This window comes from Nannobrachium achirus (assembly GCF_963921795.1).
Source record: "Nannobrachium achirus genome assembly, chromosome: 3".
Classification (NCBI taxonomy): Eukaryota; Metazoa; Chordata; class Actinopteri; order Myctophiformes; family Myctophidae; genus Nannobrachium; species Nannobrachium achirus.
In genome coordinates, this window is record NC_137812.1 from 58,591,746 (window position 1) to 58,612,068 (window position 20,323).

General features: G+C 41.4%; 1 protein-coding gene across 2 annotated transcripts in view; it reads right to left on the minus strand.

Moving 5' to 3' along the window:
* Nucleotides 1–4,580: 4,580 nt before the first annotated feature.
* LOC308281005 (testis-expressed protein 2-like) overlaps nucleotides 4,581–20,323 on the minus strand; it is a 49,942-nt gene continuing 34,199 nt past the window's right edge. The window contains exons 9-13 of one of the 2 annotated variants that reach the window (XM_080721049.1): nucleotides 16,384–16,510; nucleotides 13,318–13,425; nucleotides 11,208–11,417; nucleotides 8,442–8,562; nucleotides 4,581–7,487 (exon numbers count right to left, since the gene is read on the minus strand). In XM_080721049.1, the coding sequence (XP_080577175.1) occupies nucleotides 7,371–7,487; nucleotides 8,442–8,562; nucleotides 11,208–11,417; nucleotides 13,318–13,425; nucleotides 16,384–16,510 (683 nt within the window). In that variant the 3' untranslated portion in view covers nucleotides 4,581–7,370. Of the gene's footprint in view, nucleotides 7,488–8,441; nucleotides 8,563–11,207; nucleotides 11,418–13,317; nucleotides 13,432–16,383; nucleotides 16,511–20,323 lie in introns of both variants that reach the window. The other variant, XM_080721048.1, reaches the window with a different exon arrangement.

The following is a 20,323-nucleotide window of genomic DNA, read 5'->3' on the forward strand; positions in this document are numbered from 1 at the left end:
GTCCACCAAATGAGCAGGAAATCAGGAAGGAATAGGCTGGAGCAGCTTGTTCAAGCAATTGTGTGTAGCTAACATGATTTGTAGAACTCATAAAGACCATCAAATGACTGACACACACACCCACGCGCACGCACGCACGCACGCACGCACGCACGCACACACACACACACACACACACACACACACATGGTCCTTCTTTAGGCATTTTCCTGTTAAAAATGACAGCAGTAGGCCTAAACATCATCATGGCAAATACAATTTCATTTGGAAAAAAATAAATAAAAATGTGTTGCTGATGCAATGGTTCAAGTTCTGGGTCCTCACAAATAAGGGACAATCAGAATAAGAAGAAACAGAAGATCAGATCTGTGAAAAAAATGAACCATTGGTGTAATAATGGTACAATCATTGATTTTGATGAAGCCTTATTCTGTTAATGACATATGAGATCAGCTCTGAGATTGGGAGGTTGGGGGTGCAATTCACCCTTTGTCAAGTCCCGCCCATTGTCCTGCCCCTCTCCACACCCATTGGTTGCTGTGTCTTGGAGGGACATACAGTGGGACATTCCATCCAATGCCATGTTAATTCAGTTGCTTCATATTGTTATTCTGTGTGCTCAATTCTAATTTCAAACTTTGTTTCAGTCAATTGGAGCTGCTCAGTGGCAGCATAGTGAATCAGCATGCCTTTAAATGTTTTTATTTCTCCAAAAATTATGTTTTAGCTAATTCAACATAAAAAAGGCGGAACCAGGGCGGGACAAGGCAGATAGAGCCTGCTGGTTGGTCAGTCAGGGACCAACCAGGAGCCTAACAAAGGGTGAATTCCACGGTCAGGTCATACCAAAGACTATAAAAATGGTAGGCTGCCCAATGCCTCCCTGCTTGGCACTCAGCATCAAGGGTTGGATTGGGGCCTGGCTGGGTAAGTCCCTGTGACATACTAGCGTCATGTTCAGGTGGTGTACTTGTACATCATGGCTGGATGTAGTTGTATAGGTAGGTACTTGTATAGCTCCTTTCCTATGGCAAGGCTTACTACTATATGAGATGCCTTATTGCTTTGACATTATCTGGCCCACAACGAATGTGTAGACAGCAGCTATGATGGGATAGGATACGTGCATGCTTGTGAAGTCAATACCAGGAATTAGAGGAATGTATCGCATAGCTGTGAGTTCAGTGGCAGTTGAAAGGGTGTATTTACAGGGCTCTGTCCTTTTTTGGACATGTGGCTAACCACACAGAGCTAGGGGTAGATATTAGGTATAAATAGAGAACAGAAACAAGGACAAAAAAATCCCCCAGAAGAAAGTACAGGAGAGAAAACATAGAGCCTTTCACTAGAGAATACTTTGCTGAACCCACAATAACGGCTTGACCGTGCCTTTAGCATAGTTTTGTAGCCTATTTTTCTGCAATAAATATATTATAGTGTATAATATTAAAGTGTATATGTGTAGATTCTGCAAAGGAAAGAAAACCTGACCATATTGTACCCAGCCCATTACTGTAGCATATTATAATCTCTGTGTAATAAATAATTGTTATAGCGTTATAGGCCCCATGGCTGGTTGATCTCCCTAATAACGTTTTGAATCAAGATCACTCTTATACTGAGCGATGCTCCTGGAAGGAGCTAAGCTCCAACATCTGGCTTTGTCCGGGCTCTGAAGCATGGCTTACATCTGTTCTGGCTACATCTTGGCACAAAGCATTCAAAGTTTGTTGTACGCCCAAAAAAAGGTCCGGGCTCTGAAGTGTGGCCTACATCTGGCCTACATCTTGGCACAAAGCGCTCTAAGTTTGTTGTACGCCCAGGGTCACATTGGCCAAGCTTAATGAGATGAACGCCTAACAAAATGAACTCATAAATGCAGTGCTCACTTCACATTTATTTTACAGGTAATATGACCTCCAGTATAGGCAACTAGTCGTCTAGCACCTGGTAGAAATACCATAAAAGTCTGTCCCGTTTCTCCCTTGTGGGAGATAGTCCAGATCTAAGGCGACATCATTTCATTTGTGAAAACTGTGGCCTATGGTTTATCATTGTTTTAAGGGACAATGCACCTACTGATCCATACCTTGACGGTAATAATGTATGAGGTGAACACACCATGGCATGAATCAAACAATTATTCAGTTTAGCTTATTGTCCAATGTCTTCAGTTTAAACTTAACCCCTGCTAAAATCTACTGTAGGCTAGTAATACTGCAATAAGGATGATAAAGGTTATATCAAAGAGGATTGAGATCTAAGAAACATGATCCCTCCCTATACCTGCACACTGTGAGACTTTAAATATGATGCTGTTAATATACCAATATGTAAATGGTCATGCGTCTTGTTGATGTTTTCCTTGGGAAGATTGACAACCTTGTAGCACTTGGTAACAGAGGCAAATAAAGGGATGGTCGGATGTCTGGGACATTCTTATTGCGTAGTGGATTGTGCAAATCATGTGGAATGAGGAAACTATGGAGGAAAGTAGAATAACAGGCACCAGAGATTCCATTGGTAGGTGCAAGAGATTTTAGACACAGAAGTTTAGTGGTGGGTGGTTTAATAACAAAGTGTATGACGCTGTTCTTTCAGGGGAAAATGGGGTTGCACATTGACAACGGAACATGAATCATTCACATTTGTTTTGTATTTGCTCTGTTTTGTTTTTATGATGTTTCTGGCAACGGAATACAGTATATTCTGGATTTCTTCCATTACCAAAATCTGTACAGAAACACTTTTAAACTATGAATAACAGCATATTTCCAAAATGTGTACAGAAACACTTTTAAACTATATGTTAATAAGTAATCAGCAGGAATCACAGCATCGTAGTAAATGCATTCTCATACAAAAGTTTGAGAAGCCCTGGCCTAAAGATGTGTATGAAATTAAATATGTGCACGGTCACACCGAAGTGAGGGCGGATTCTGCCAATGCTTTTCAATGGGAAGTTTGTTGCCATTTGCAAATTTCAAAAAGAAAAAAAAACCCTCTCTGTTCCCATTGAAAAGCAGTGTCAGAATCAACCCTCATGGGTAGAATTAAACGTCAGTGTGACCGTGCCTTGATACATTTTGATGACAGCAAGACATTTGATGAAGAAATAATTCCACAGTTCATGCTGTAAGCCTGTAATCTTTTTCATGGCATGGCAGGATTTCCTCTCCATTCTCCTTCCATTTCTTAAGATAAATGAGCTGGATCTTAAGCCTACTACATAAGGACATGCTGGGCCCCTGATTCAGCCCAGGAAAAAGAGTTGGAGAGGCCCTCATGCTGCTACTCAAAGATTTGCCATTTTAGATCATGACAAGTGACAAGCCAGTGGGCCAATTACTGTACATGAGTTATATTTCGTCGTTGTCGGGTGGAAACCTTGTATGTCCAAAACCGTTAGTTTTGTTTTTATCATTTTAAAAATGATATAAACTAGTGAGAACAGCCGATCTACAAGCACACAACGCCTTGCAAACAACGAAGGCCGACACTTTATTTTTATTTTTTTTCCTAATGGCCGGCCTGGACCGGCTTGGAATGAACCGGCCGTTTGGGAGTTGTCCCGCTTTTCCCAATGGCCAGCACGTCCCTGCTACTAACTACATATATACTTTGTTTGACTGGGATTCCTCAGGGGATAATATTTGGTCCCCTTCTTTTTTCACTCCACACCAAATCTCTTCGCCGGAAGTAGAGAATCACAAGCTCACAGTGCCTCTTGAGTTGTTGTGCATGTTGTGAGCTTGTAGATTGACTATTTCCAATGAATGTTCACATATGACATGTGCAGAATAGGGAAAGATGGACATGGTTCATGTGGTTAAGCTATTATGTATTTAACTCTTTTCAGTAGTCCTACAAAATCGACACAAATTCGTCAATATAAAGTAGTAGTAATAAGTCAAAAAAATCAATTAGACGTGTTATACACTGAATCATGATATTTTACCTTGAAAAAATGTAAGGACAGCTAACCCTAACCCTAACCCTAACACGGTGGCGCAGTCAGTAGCACTGTCGCCTCACAGCTAGAATGTCCTGGGTTCGATACCCACAGGGGAAACTGTGGGCACAGGGGGCGTGTTCTCTCCTCCACGTCATCAGTGCCCATACCCTAGGTGGGGTTGGCAAAAGGGTCTTTCTGTGTGGAGTTTGCATGTTCTCCCCATGTCTCCTAGGGTGGGTACCCTCACAAAAAACATGCAGTAATCCTGGTCTCTTGGAATAACGTGATCCTTCCATGCGCTACGTCCAACCGGGGAAACTCCCCCGTCAGGTGAAAAGAAGCAACTTGGACTCCTCATGCATAGAAAGAAGCATGAGGTCAGTCCGTTGTTTCCCCAGCTTGGCAGAGGGAGTGTAGTGCCCAGGATTACATTAGATAATTGACACCGGGTGAAAAAAAAAAAAAAAAAACGTAAGGACTTTTGATAAAAAAAATGAATAATTAATAAGAGGGAAAAAAGAGTGAGATGAAGTTAATAAAGAAGTACTGTAAATGAATGTTACAGACTCCGATGCGACTGTAGGCTATTGTTTCTCCTGGGTATGAACAAACATGTGCACAAGAGTCTCATAAAAAAAATCTTTATTTAATTAAAGAGCGAATAATTACAAAGCAAGCTGGATTTTCCCATTTGTACCACGTTTGCATTACAATTCACAATACAAAATTCATATCAGAACTTTACCCCCGAATGAGAGAAAATGGCCTCAAAATAAACATCTGTTATAGTATAAACGGTTTAATTTACAGAATTTTACTTTTTCCATATTGACAAGAGGCAGATACCCACAAGCACTCAATTTGGCCGATATAACAAAACCCTTCATAAAACACAAATGATGGCATGGGCTTTACACGTGAAGTTCTTATTCCCGTTTACACCAGAGAAACAGACAAAACAAAAACCTTACCCTACTCTGACAAAACTAATACTTCGAACCGAAAAGAAAAGCTTGCATGGAAATAAATCAAGAGTTTGTTACAGTGCCTTTTAGAAAAAGAGGATGAATCAACAAAAAGTAGGAATTCATGAAAACAAAACAAATCAGTAAGAGATATATATACTTTTTTAGGCAAAAATGTTATCAGACATTGAAGGCCTAAATTAGGAAAACAAATAACAATGCAGTTATAAAGCTATTCTCTTGAGACAACCAGTTGATACGGCTACACAATGTTGGCAATGAACATTCTACTACAGTATACGTTAATAAGTATTCTGTGCAGTACCATACATGGTGCGGGGTGTTAAGCTACATTAACGTATCATTCAGCTTAATGGAGAGCAGAATATTTTCAAAGCATTGGCAGCTATTGAATATGGTCATTTAACTTCACATCTTACATTATTCATAAGCAATAATACATGCTTATAAATTAATGCACCCTCACTCCATAAAGACACATGCCCTGCACGCTTAAAGTAAATCACAAAACAATGACAATGACTACACAGCACATCGGCATTTGATAGCTGTATGATAAGATAGTGTTTTTCAAGACAATTAACCTAAAATGAAGCAAAAAGAAAATTCTCAAATAGCATTTGTCAATACTTTGCATATCACAATCAAAAGCTCTAATTGGTTAACAAACCGTTTTCATATTGTCTTTACAACCAGTTAGTGCACTGACCACATGCTCCTTTCTTGTCTCACACATCCTCTCTCTCCTAAATAAAGCAATATGTCCCCCACAAAAAAGATTTCATAAAAAGATGAATCCCCCCCAACAATATACATCCATCCATATACATTCAATATACGTGTTAAGATGCTTTATACATATTTCTTTTCAAACAAACTTTTGTCTTTACAAGATCAAACTTGTTTATTTCATTGCACTTATTGTGCCCATGTACTTATAATTATCATGGCATTTACATAGGCATCCGTGAATTCATGAAGCTTTTAGCATTGGCTTTCTGAGGTTTTGGGGAGAGAGAAAGTAGACATTCTCTTGGAACTATTGTACAGATTCATGTAGAGACAGAGTCAAATAAACTGGGTTCTTGGCTTGTCAGGGACTTGAGAGCGTGTGGTCACAGCAAAAATGAATACTTCTAGCTCACATCCCATCAAAAGGCCACCAACATAAACACGCACTGTATTCGCAGGCGTAAAAAAAACAAAAAAACAAATCAAGTATCTGAGATGTCCACTCACTTCCATTACACTTAAAGGTAGCTACTTGATGGACATACTGTAGTAAAAAAAAAATCAATGTTGAATACCTCTAACTTCAACATGTTACCAGAACCTTCATTAATAGTTTTCCTATACTAAAATGGTACTACAAGATCCACACAGCATTCTGTTACTATAGTGTATGGCATATCATTTAAGACTACTCATGTTAGTCAACATACCGTGTCATTTCCACTCCTGTTCTTGTACTCTATGCCAGGGGTCTTCAACGTTTTCAGCCCAAGGACCCCTTAGTTGAGAGAGAGATGAAGCAGGGACCCCCACAACCTGTTCATAGATTCCATATAGTTTCATTGTTTGACAGCACAATCGTCAGTGTATTTTGGATTCATGTCAATTTTGTTTTCAGATATTTAACCATTTGAACTGTCAAACTTGACCTTTCACTCTGTACTTAGTCTGCTCTTTTTCCCCTCTACACCAAAGCTCTTTGCCAAAAATAGCCGATCTACAAGCTCAGATCTGCTATTTTTGGCTAAAGTTCTCAGAATATGGACGCCAGGGTTCAAGTGGTTAATATAAAAAAGGAGAGAAAAAAAGTTTCTATCACTCAAAGATTTGGAGGACCCCCTGTAGTAACTCTGAGGACCCCCTAGGGGTCCCAGACCCCCTGTTGAAGACCCCTGCTCTATGCAGAAACCACATCTGTATCTGTAGCCTTATAAGGTGTATCTGGTGAATGCTTTCAAAGTAATGTGTTCAAAGGGACATGACAATTCACTCATCGCCATACATTCCTCTCATAAATCGCTTGTCACTCAAATGGAGGTTCCTGCTCCACAAGTCCCTATTTAATAGGTCGTTACCGTTATATGAATCCTTCAAAGAGAAATCTCTTCATCTCCCAATGATATAAAAGTACTGAAGAGAGCAGCAAGTCACAGGTTGTCTTTAGTGTTTCCTTGGGTAGCAGAACTCTGTCTGGTTCCTTCTAAATGTAGGTGGTCTCCTTAATGGCAGGTGAGATACCCCCTGCAACTGGGAATGTGCTGTTATAGGAAGGGCCTTTCTGTGTGTATAAAGTAGTAGATCAGGCCCCCATGGATTACCCTCCCTGGCTGCTATTTTCAGACTTCAGGAGCGCTATATGAAATACTGTAAACAACTCTTCATGGCTGACTGGTGGTGGGGCCCCTGTCGTGTTGGAATTAAGGCTCCGATTCTGCTGTGGAGTCGGCTGAGGGCCCGCCAGCGGTACGGGGGTCCATGGCAGAATGCATGACGGTCAGCCACACGTCGTCCATGTTTGGCATTACGAAGATATTCTAACACGGCAGAGAAAGGACAAGGTCAGTAAGGTGAGGTGGTTTTCAACAAAAAATCCTAACATTAGGGCTGTCACGATTATGACATTTTACATGACGATTATTTGTCACTCAAACAATTGCGATTAAGGATTTAATTGTGTTTTTGTCGTTGACAATTACACTTCTGCTTTTAACTCATTTGGTGCCCCTGAAATTAACGGATTATAAAGTCCACGATGCCACCTTCAGGCTGGCATCACCGCCGTTATCTTATTTTGAAGGCCAGAAGTCCACAGCGCAATCACTTCCGGTCTGACGTCATCGGATCGTGCGCCGGAACCGATCCGTGTCCACGTGGAGTTGCCTCCATCCTAGCTTCTAAAGTGTAGTTTTGAGATAATGGACATTAAAGATGAGATCCCCCGTCCACCTCAATGTTATGGATGGGACTATTTTGTGCTCGTGGAGCCGTGATGATGCGAAATCAGCGACGGATTTCGTCTCCGGACCGCCGGCCATTCTTCTCGGTAATGTACTCGCCGTTACAGTAATATATTACTTTTCCCGAGATATCTCGTGAATGGCACTACAGATACTCGAGTACATTTCGCGAGATATCTCGGGAATGGCACTAGATGAGTTAAGTTGCACATGGTAGATATGACACATAATTACTGACATATTTGACAACTTTATACTTAAAAAAGAACATTGATATGATGCGACGCGTTGTGAGCTTGTAGATCGGCTATTTCCACTATTTTTGACCTTTTATTTAAATATATGATCATTTTTCAACATGGAAACGATTATGACGATTATGAAAAATAATCACGATTATGTCCAAAAATCACGATTAGACGATTATGTAATAATTGTGACAGCCCTACCTAACATGCAATGCTTTGACTTCCTACACAAAAGAGGTGAAACAAAAACACACCACAAGAAACGTAAAACATTTATCCATACCTGGAACTCCTCAAAGAGCTTTTTTTCTATCCAGTCTGTAACGTGAGCCAGAGTGACCTCTCTTTCTCCCAGTTTAGGTCGGGCTTTCAGCACCAGGTGTGGTGGAGTTCTGAAGCCGTACCTGCAACAAAGACAGGGCTCAACCGGGAATCGACATTAAGGGAAAAACCCATCCTACATATTATTTAAGAGAGTTACGCTCTCACGCTCTCATTTCCACATTTATCTATTCACTGGCTTCAGCAACTGATCTCATCTTTCACATGGCATTGACCATTACCATTATACAGACGGTGAGGCCCAAATTCAAGTTGTTTATTCGCGTTTTCTTCACACTTCTGTTTAACTCTACTGTCGGAATTTTGCTATTAATGTGCAAGCGTGGCCAAATAATGCACATGTTTTGGCTTTCGGTTTTCAATCACAGGGGGGTGGGGGGTCAGTGTAAGACTAAAAGACTACAAGATTTTGATATTTTGTCGATAAGACTAAACTAAACTAAAACTATTTCAGAAGACTAAAGGGGGTTCCAGACGGTACGCGGTCACCGCCTCCTAGTAATTCATTTTCAATGGGAGGCGGGCGGCTATTTAGGCCTCGCGGATAATTTTAGAGGTGACGAGGCGAGCGGGCGCAGTCCTGTGAAATCCCCGCGAGCGTGCTCATTTGTGCATGCGCACGCGGGCGGCAAGAGATCGAGTGTGTTTGTGTCTCACTGCGGCGCGGCCGCCGCTGATCCTAGTGGGAGACCCCACGGCAACCGCTGCCCGTTTGAAGGGTCCTCAGCTAAGACTATTATCTGTTCTTTTCAAATCTGGTTGGTTTTGCACAGAGAGTAGCAGACAGTGTCAGATGTGATTGATACGGTTACTATATTATTTGCAGAGATTTTGTACCTGGCAGTGGCACTGTGGCATACACTAGGCATGTTTTTTGTTTATTCTTTTTTTGAGAACTCAGTATTGCACTGTATTTTTCTTAATCTTTTGACCAAATAACAGACAGTAGAAGACAATGACTTGTTCAAAGTTATGTGGTTATATTTAGCCTAAAAGACTTAGTCAAGACTAAGACAGGACTAAAACTAAATGGTGTGTTATTCAAAAGACTAAGACTAAATCAAAATTTGCTGAAAAAATTAACACTGGTGGGGGCACGCTGGGGTCGGCAATAACATTCCTCCATTGCCAATTACCCCAACACACCCTGACAACACAGAAAGGTTACGTTCACCAAATTTTCCATCTTATATTGATTTCATTACATTACATATTAATGCTCCTCACATTTTGCTGGGTTCTACTACATCCCTTCTACATTTTCACGTGCGAGCACCAGTTCTACCAACTATACTGTGCACACCCCATAACCCAAAATCTGCACATAATTTGGGAGCACATATCTTTGAATGGGTAAGGTTTAAGTCAGGGGTCTTCAACGTTTTCAGGCCAAGGACCCCTTAGTTGAGAGAGAAATGAAGCAGGGACTCCCACAACCTTTTCATAGATTATAATTTAATCGTTTGACAGCACAATCATCAATGTATTTTGGATTGTGTTTTCAGATATTTAACCACTTGAACTGTCAATAATTGATCTTTCACTCTGTACTTGGTGAGCTCTTTATTCCCCTCTACACCAAACAAACCTCTTTCTGCGAGGCGTTGTGAGCTTGTAGATCGGCTATTTTTGGCTAAAGTTCTCAGAATATGGACACTAGGGTGTTCAAGTGGTTAATATAAAAAAGGAGAAAAAAAAAAAAGATTTGGAGGCCCCCATGTAGTAACTCTGAGGACCCCCTAGGGGTCCCGGACACCCTGTTGAAGACCCCTGGTCTAAGTTAAGAATGTTGAACAAAAAGTCCTCAAAAGTTATGCTCAGTCACCAGCAGGGGGCAGAGCCGTGTTATGGAAAAGACACTGACAGAGCAACACATATGGCACTCAAACCACAAAGAGCAATTATGGCAGATTGTCTACACTATAGCACGATCTGTTTACTTGAAGCACCGCTGTCTTTAATTCCCCCAGCAAAACAAAGAACATTTAAATGTCATGCCTGGCTATTTTGTGTTGATACTGACAAAAAAACATATTTGATACACTTTGAGTTTTAGGCCTAGGATTATTGACTGCTTTAACTATTGAAAAACAGCAGATATACAAGCTCACAGCGCGGCACCGAGTGCCGCGCTGCGAGCTTGTAAATCTGCTATTTTTGAAAAAATCGTGAAAATTAGAATTTTGACCCGATTCTATAAGTGTCTTTTGAATTCTTCTAAGGTTTTTTGAAAAACCTGTGTTTCTATGTCAGCAATCTGGCCAGCCATCGTCAAAGAAAAGGTCCTTTTCACTTAAATGGAGCTCAGTTAGTCTGTTCTTGAGAGACTACCATGTCAGTGGTTCTCAAACCTTTTCATGTGAAGGACCCCCAAAATGATATTTATTTGGCCACGGACCCCCATCTCAAAATATTTAGTTCCAGGGACCACCCAGAAGCAAAATTTGAGTTACAAACGTTCGCTTTGAAAATACATATATTCAAAGATTTGCACACATTTTCACGACTTTTTCAAAAATAGCAGATCTACAAGCTCGCAGCGCGGCACTCAGTGCCGCGCTGTGAGCTTGTATATCTGCTATTTTTCACTGGTTAAAGCATTCAATAATCCTAGGCCTAAATCATGGGTTAGGATGCATTCGAGAATTGCACAAATGAATCTGCAGCAACATAGAACGTTGCAATGAAAATAACTATGACATCATACCATATCCTGTCAGTGGGAGGGGGAGGGATGTTAACAGCCAGAGTTCCTTGGAGCTCCTGGACCTCCACGGTGAGCAGGAGGGGAGTGTTGGACACCTCCTCCATCTTCTTCTTGATGAACTCCGTCTCCGTGGCCTTCTGGAAGTACTTGGACCTCGTGATCTTGTCCACAAAGAGCATGATCTTGCTGGGCTTGTGTCCCCCCACCAAGCTACAGCACATACAGAGAAACGTTAAACATTCAACTTGGTGTCTCTATTCTTTGATTTGGGCACTGTATTATATTGATAGTCGTGCTTTAGTACACTTTATGTATATATTTTGTTCCCTTTCCTGTTGTACCTTGCACTTACTGTACTCTGTACTCTGTTCTTGTTTTTTCTTTTTATCTTTTTCATACTTCTCTGTAACTTTGTAAATAACCTTATACTGCTGTGCTGCCTCTGGGCAACTAATTTTCCCCCTTGGGATAATAAAGGTATCTATCTATCTATCTATCTATTTAGTGCATTTGCACAAATTGACATTTGACATTCTCTTTTCTAATTTTTTCTTTTAAATAGGGCTTAAACGGCCCAGGTCCAGGCACCCTAAGCTGCAAAGCCTGACAGCGTGTCGCGGGTTCGAATCCAGATCCTGGCGACCTTTGCTGCGTGTCGCTCTCCATTTCCTATCAGTCTACTGTCCGATCAATAAAGGCATAAAAGCCCAAAAACGTATAACGATGCAAGCATAGGTTAATGATTAAAGTCTGATTAAGTAATGTTTCACTCTTCCCAGCAGGATAATAATTAATTATTTTGTGATAAGTGATTTAATAACTTTGTTAATAATAAATAATTATTAACTGTTGGCGGTCAGGAATATTGGTTTAATTTAGCCATATTTCTGTTAGTGTTTTCATTGTTTGCAGGATTGTGTACCAAACACTCTGACCTGATATCTTTAATGAGCTCACAAACAAATTGATATACTGTCATGTGCATGCCTTATGAACCGTCATCTGCTCAGAGATATGTTGGGAGTAACTGAAAACATATTTTTCACTATACATTGTGGGGAAAGTCACCAAACCACTTTTGGGATAAACAACTTTAAGTGGAGGGTTTGAAATAACGAATGAATGAATAATTGTGTATGAGCCGGACCCGTTGCACATGTTTTCGGTTTTCTCCTAACAACGTTATTTGATCAACTTTATGTTGCACGCTTACATCTTGGCAAAGAGAAAAGTATGTAGGGAGAAATAATGAATGAATAATTGTGTATAAGCTGGAACCATTGCACATGTTTTCTCCTAACAACATTTTTTGATTAATTTCATGCCGCAACGCTTACATTTTGGCAAAGAGAAAAGCATGCAAGAGTACTGTTGACAAACTCTGTTAGCGTGTCACTCTGACCCAACATTTATTAACTTCAAAAGTAACATGTCTCATCTGATATATTTACAAATGATGTAACATACTCAAATAGAACCACAAAACAGCTGAAAGGATCTGACAGAAAATCTATAAAAGAATTTGGGGCAATGCAGTAAAGGGATTTTGGCCGAGGGTGTTTCTGTGCTCCCATTTTGACGTGGGACTTTTAAGTCTAAAATGACAAATTAAACATTGGCCAAATTGTCAAATATTAGAGGCAGAAATTGTGAAAATAGCAGATCTACATGCTCACAGTGAACATGTAGATCTGCTATTTTCACAATAGAACCATGTTATACAAAATGTAATGCCTCATAGACCTCATAAGCCTCATGATTATACCAGTGTCAGTTTACCTTATGTGGATTATGCTTTATTTTTCTTCTCGCGCACCTTAACTAATGTCCATAGTATATCACATACAGCACACATCTATGTAGATAATTTGTTTGTTTCTTTTATTGACCACTCTTTCCCCTTGCCCCCCTTCTTATTCCCTTTCTTTTTTTCTATGAAAATAATATTTTTTTGGGGGAGAGAGATGGGGGGGGGGGAGTGACACGCAGTAAAGGTCGTCAGGATCGGGACTCGAACCTGCGGCGCTGCAAGGGCTGGATTACCAGCCTAGGTGCCTGGACCACTACCCTGTGGCCCAGGCCAATGAAGCAGATTCTGATTCATTCTCACCCTTCTGCTCCTGAGGAGGCGGCGGTGAGCTCCAAGGTCTCTTCTTCATCGGACGAGCCGGCGCTGGAAGACTCTTCATCACTGTCAGCCAGGCAGTAAGACCGTGGCCTATACCTGGAAGCACACGCACAAATACAGGGAAGTCAGGGGAGTCCCTCCACTCTAGCCACAGCTCCCAGAGTCGTGACAGCTGCGCTGTAGAGCAGTGGTTCTCAAACGGTGTGTCGAGGCACACTGGTGTGCTGGCGAGTACAGGTGTGCCGTGGGACAACCACAAGTTATTATGGCAATATATAGAACTATAGAACATGTACAAAAATAAAAATTACTATATCAGTACTTTTTACAGTAAATTACACCCTAATTTATTTTTAACCACTTTCATGTCCCTATTTTGGGCATGTCATTATTGGCGAACTGAACAACTGTACAACGAGCGTCGAACTGGGAACTAACTGTCAGGCATCGAAGCCTATGTGGTACAACATAATTCAATTAAAAGTTGTATTTATTTTTACATTATTTCCACAAATCGACGTTCTACAAGCTCAACGCGTCGCTCTGTGAGCTAGTAGACAGACAATTTCCGAAAATTAAGAATGAAATACAGACTTTTTATTTGACATTATTACTAAGTAAGAAGAAACGTTTACTGAGTGATAAGAGAGTTGTACAGTGTGTTACTGAGGCTATTCGGCACGGAAACGAATACAGGCTGTGCCTTGAGATTTTGACTTGCACTTTGCTGTGCCTTGGAGACAAAAGGTTTGAAAACCACTCCTGTTAACGTTCCACGCACAATGCTAATGTATGGACAGACAGACACTCAGTGTGAAAACACCCATGCACAAGGCACAGGCATATGCAGAGACTCACATAGACATGCATGTATACCTCTAGTCTAGAAGAACTTTCATTGTTTTCAGCAGAGTTCTTTCTCAGTCAAAACAAGGGCCACATGAGCACAGACACAGAACAGACTAGACAGTCTTTTCTATGGACATGGCTTGTAGAAAGAAATTAAACACTGACATACATACATACATACGTAGACGAGACATAACTTTAACTGATAGTTACGTCTTCTCGTGATATTGGGTCATAAATAGTTATAATCATGCATACAGAATAAGACCGTTTGATTGACCTACTGTATATGCATTCCTGAACCCCCAACCATGACGCTGACCTTTTAATACAAAAACACCCTCACAAGTCCGTCACTCGTAACTGAGCTGAAAAATAATATAGGTCAGTGATTTTCAAAGCAATATCGCAATATGTTGTGAGCTTGTAGATTAGTTATTTTCACTGATTTCATTTTCCCAATTCCGCAGGCAGAGGCTATGGCTAATCAAGGTCCTTGGCATGGCAAAAGGTTTGGGTAACACTGATATACAAGTAGGTCACATGCACAAACTAATCTAAAGGGCCCTTTAGATTAGTTTGTAGATCAGTAGAACTTAATGGGTATAAAGATATAGTTTTAAAAATGTGTAACTCTAGTGGATGAGTCTACGCTCCACACCACAACAAATACAAAGGTAAAATGGTTATCCTTAGTATAATGCTTGGAGTGAACGGGCTTTAAGACTAATTTGATCATCTTCAAGTGGATGTTGATGTAAATTAGCTCTCTTTCAGACCGCATGCCTCGCGCCGTGCACACATACACATGCACACGCACACGCATACACACAGAATGTTGACCCAGACAATGAAAGGATCAGGCATGGTGCATGGTGTAACTGAACATCTACAGTGATGCAGCCTGAAAATGAAAAGATGGGATAGATTGAAATGGAAAAGAAAGTGAATATGTATGGTCAGATACCACTTACCAACGACGGAAATGAATCCAATTGACATCCATGTTAAGGTAGATTCCAGAGGGCATAGATAGAGGAAGATAGAGGAAGACACACAAAGAGAGGGTGAGAGTGAGAGAGTGAGAGAGAGAGAGAGAGAGAGAGAGAGAGAGAGAGGGATAGCAGGAGCGAATAGGTGTTAACAGAGAACAACATCTCTTTGTGCGAGAGAAGACCATACAGTACATGTCTAAAAGACCCAATGGATAGCGGTAAAAAACAAGGTTTACTATACATCCCGTTTTTGCTTGTTTTTAGGGTGCCATGGCATTGGTCCGAAATCTCATTGTTCCTACATCCCATTAGTCAGAATCTGGTGATGTTAACCTGCTGAAAAATACTATGCCTAAACCTAAACCTAACCCTAACCTCAGTAAAACTATGCCTAAACCTAACCCAAACCCTAACCCTAACCTTAGTAAAACTATGTCTAAACCTAACCCTAAAACCTAACCCTAACTAAATTCGGACTAATGAGATGTAGGACTAATGAGATTTCGGACTTATGGGCAGTCCCCGTATTTAGGTAGTGCATGTTAGAGTAGACTAGAGTAGACTAGAGAATGGTCTTCTCCGCACATATGATCCTGCTCTACGCTGCTTCTGGCACAGTCCCATCAGCAAACACAGGACACCTGTCCCTCTTGTCCCAGTGACACCTCCCTCTGTCAGTCGGTCATGACTGTAGGCTCATCTCCCCATCTTCCACAGCAGTGACTTCACCTCACCCCCTTGCACTTCTTATTGCATTGCACCAGTGCCTATTTAAATTAGATAGATGCTAGTTATGAGATCCAGATGCTTGTTGTTTACTTGTTCGCAAATACTACGTTATTTGGATGTATGTATGCTGCTTGTTTAGACAGATGCTGGTTTGATGTTTGCGTTACTTTGTAGCAGTGTTTTCTTGGTGCTCTATTTAGATGAAAGCTTGCCCTGAATTGCTTAATTTATACTCCATCGTATGTCAGTGTAATTCGCAGAAAACTCGCCGAAAATAGCAATCTACAAGCTTGATCCACAAGCTCGGATCTCGTAACGTGGCTAGATATGGTGAGTGACACCAACCATTGTACAAAGATATAACATTGTGGTTTAGTTGACTATGGTTCATGCCGTTTAGTCCGATGTTCCACTTCTGTATGTCGCTCTGGATAAGAGTGTCTGCTAAATGCCTAAAGTGTAAGTAGCATCTTACCCATCTTTGCCAGTCTCTCCTATGCGTTGGCCCTCTCCCTCCTTGCCCAGGCGGATCAGGTTCATCTTGGTCTCCAACGTCATCAGGAAGGAGCCACTGAAGGACATCTCCAGGTCAAACCACAGACCTGACCAACACACCAGGATAGAAACACTGGATTTAGTGTGTGTGTGAGAGGAAGACACACATGCTCCCACGCACGCACACATGCACGGAGGGCATGGGTAAATTCCTATTAGTATTTGCTTGGCGTGGTTTCCTGGCAGACATTTAAAATGAATTGCAAAAATGGAATATCATTCAATTCTTTGATCACCAACATGCACACGCTTAAACGTACAAAGGAATACAACAGCCCAGAGCTGCAGCTCCATGGCAATAAATATAATACATACTAGCAAGACGCCTCAGGGCGAAATGCAACCTCGCCCTAAAGGGCCATCTGGCCAGTGATGTATATCGGACCAGTTACCCAAATATGGAGACCTCTGGTACCTGTATATGGTACATCCCTTTTATACCCATACATGGAGATCACGGTCTGAACCAGCCACACAGATATGGCATTCCCATATTAAGTTAGATAATAGATATGGGCTTAATATTGATGACATCAGGGATCTCCTTGTATAGGCATAAAAGGGATTCTGTTAGAGTGGTTCCCATGACATCACAACATACAATCCCTTTATGCCCATACATGGAGATCCCTATCTGAACCAGACACACATCTATGGGCCATGTTTTGGCCATCTGGCCAGTGATATAAGTCGATAACATCAGGGCTCTTCATATATGGGCATAAAAGAGAATCTGGGGTATACCCAATATATGGACTTTACATAGGTGATGTCACCTGTGATATCACCTGTGATGTCACCTGTGATATCACCTGTGATGTCACAGTGATGTGTCAGGGGAACCACAGTGTCAGGCGTGACCTTCAGAGATACACGGATACGTGGACAAGATAATTTTAGATCAAGCAGAGGACGATGGAGAGACAGAAAGAAACTACTTCCTGAAGGAGAATAAGGGGGATGAAGATAGAGGATCCTGTGCACTGAACAAATGGACTAAGAGACAGGTGATTAGAGATGGACACAGCTTATGTGCTTTAACAGAGTACCTGTACAGTATAGAATTATGTTGAATATACGTGCACGGTGGACGCATTTCCTTCAGTGAATGGAACTACAGTAGATGCAACCGCTTCCGACTGAGACTTCAGAACTCAAGAGTTAAGGCGAGATTGCCTACGGCTATCGACAGAGCATTTTAGGTCACCTGTCAATCTCTCGCTCTCTTCCCCCCCCCAGAGCATCTTCTAAGATGAAGGGTCACTGACAGGTTTTACCTGGTTGATCCATCTGCTTATATCTTGAAAAAAGATGGAGGGAGGGAGGGAGAGAGAGAGAGAGAGAGAGAGAGAGAGAGAGAGAGAGAGAGATCACACAGGCCTTTAAATGAAGGAGAAACAGAGGGGCATAATGCGATCCGCCTCCTGGCTCTCATTTGATATCAGCAGGGGAGACTGCATGCATAAACATGGTTCCTCCATCTACCAAACCTGCTCTAATGGGTTGCACTAATCCCACCAAAGAAGCCTTGTGTCAGTTGTTTGGGACCAGCCCTGTTTTGTGTCTGACAATGGCCTCTCTCTGTCTCTCCCGTATTTAATATACTGTAGGAGCACATGCTGTACAGCATGTATACCAGGACCCACACGTACGGAAATATATGATCAATTATCCACTTTAAGTCAAATTTAATAGTGAAGATAGCCGATCTACAAGCTTAAGCTTTCTATTTTCACAATTTCCTCAAACATACATTTATGTATTTTCTTTTGATTTATTTCTGGATATATATTTTCTTTTGATGTATTTCTGAAATTATTTTGAAAAATGTTTGACTTCTTCATACATTACTGAAAGGTTTGTTATTATGGTTATCATTTATTTATTGAATAAAAGTCTGCACACCGATTTATGCTCCCAATGATAAAGTTTTACTTGTGGTAACGGCTCTTCATCAGACTGATGAAGAGCCGTCAGGCTCGAAACGTTACCACAAGTAAAACTTTATCATTGGGAGCATAAATCGGTGTGCAGACTTTTATTCTTCTACCTGTATGCACTGTTTTAGTCTAGCACCCAGCCAACTGTGGCTTTAGATGTGCGTGCCCTTTGGCTGCTTTGCGTTCACCTTGCTTATCATTTATTTATTTACATTTTTGAAATTCCTTTGAAATAGAAAAATGAAATAGAAATTGTGAAGCTTACAACACCTCGCGTAGCATGTAGATCTGCTATTCTCACAATAGAACCGTGTTATACTGTACAAAATGTTAATGTAATGCCTCAACTCTTAGTGCTCGTCAGGGTGGGGGGGGGGGGGGTCCCCAGTTAAAATATTATTATTTGGGGGTCACAGCCTGAAAGGTTGAGAACCACTGCTTTAAACCACTGGAGGGCAGTGAAGGCTGGCAGATGCAGGAAGACTGTGAGAGTAGAAGGAAGGGCTGGTGGCAGAGTTTCTATCAGCACGCCTTCCGTTTGGGACGGTTATATTGCACGTCTGGATGTACAGTATATGGGCACATGCTTTGGGCGCTCGCACACACATGCACACGCACACACATGCACACACACACACACACACACACACACTTTGCTTTAACTGTTTTGTCCTCAGGCAGTGAAGGTGTTGTTGTCTCATGGATAATTACAGCGCAACTATGAAGGTCCCTACTGAACAAATAAATGACATACTGCAAATTCAACGTAACGTAATTTGAAATAATATGACCAATTGTGATTACAACTAATATAAGAAATATTGTATGTCTTTTGCACCAGACATTTTCAACACAGCCAATAAAATAAATAAAAAATCCTTGACATGAAACTGGACACTTCTTATTGACTGACTGTTACCGATATATATCCCCTGGACAACTATGCCACGCACAATGTTGCACAAGTTGTAAAATAATATAAAATGTCTACATTTTTGACAAGCACTTCCAACTTATGCATTACAGCGACATTTGACTGAAAAGGCCACTGTGAAGGTCAGACAGGCAAAAGAGGAGCCCACTGGATGACCTTCCTTCAGGCACACAAGGCCATCAAAGGGGGCTTGAGCCCCTGCCCTTTTATCTGTCTGTAAAAAGCGCCCTCTCCAGACCATAAATGCAGTTTTTACAATGGTGAAAGAAATGTAAATGCCCTCTTTCCATGCCATTTCATACCTGAAGGCAGCATTCAAGAGAATTGCCTTGTCCAAACTCTCCTGAACTTGAATGCAGCGTCTTATGTTGAAAGAATTGTCCTCTCTGTTGATTATGCTTATAGTTCAGTGTGGTATCATGCAACGAAAATAGCGTCGCAACGCGACGCATTGTGAGCTTGGAGGTCTGCTATTTTCAATATTTCCACCAAAAGGCCCCTTTAGAAATGTCTGCCTCTCTAGCATTCTCTGCAGGTTCCTGCCTTCCTTATTCCTCCCATCTCATCCTCCACAGAAATGGACACCAGCTAGCTCTGCCAAGAAATGCCTCTAACTTAGCAGATGAGACAACAAGATGGAGGAAGGAGAGAGCGTGCATGCTTATGACAGATGGATAAAAGAACCGAGAAGAGCAGAAGACCAGAGGGTCAAAATGTCAGTGAAAGGTTGAAACTCAAAAACAGACAGTCAGGTGGAGTAAACCATAATTCATTCTCCATTGCATGATTGTGTTTCACGCCGGACAAACTAATTTCCACGCTAACGACGTTAGGTTGTTGTCAGGGATACCGCCGTGTGAGTGAAGATGCTGCAACTCTGTGGAACCCAGTGGGTCATGTGGAATAAACTCCCTGTCGCACTTAGAACGACAAACTCACTCCCTAGCTTCCGCCGTGGCCTGAAGACCCACCTCTTCAGACTCCAC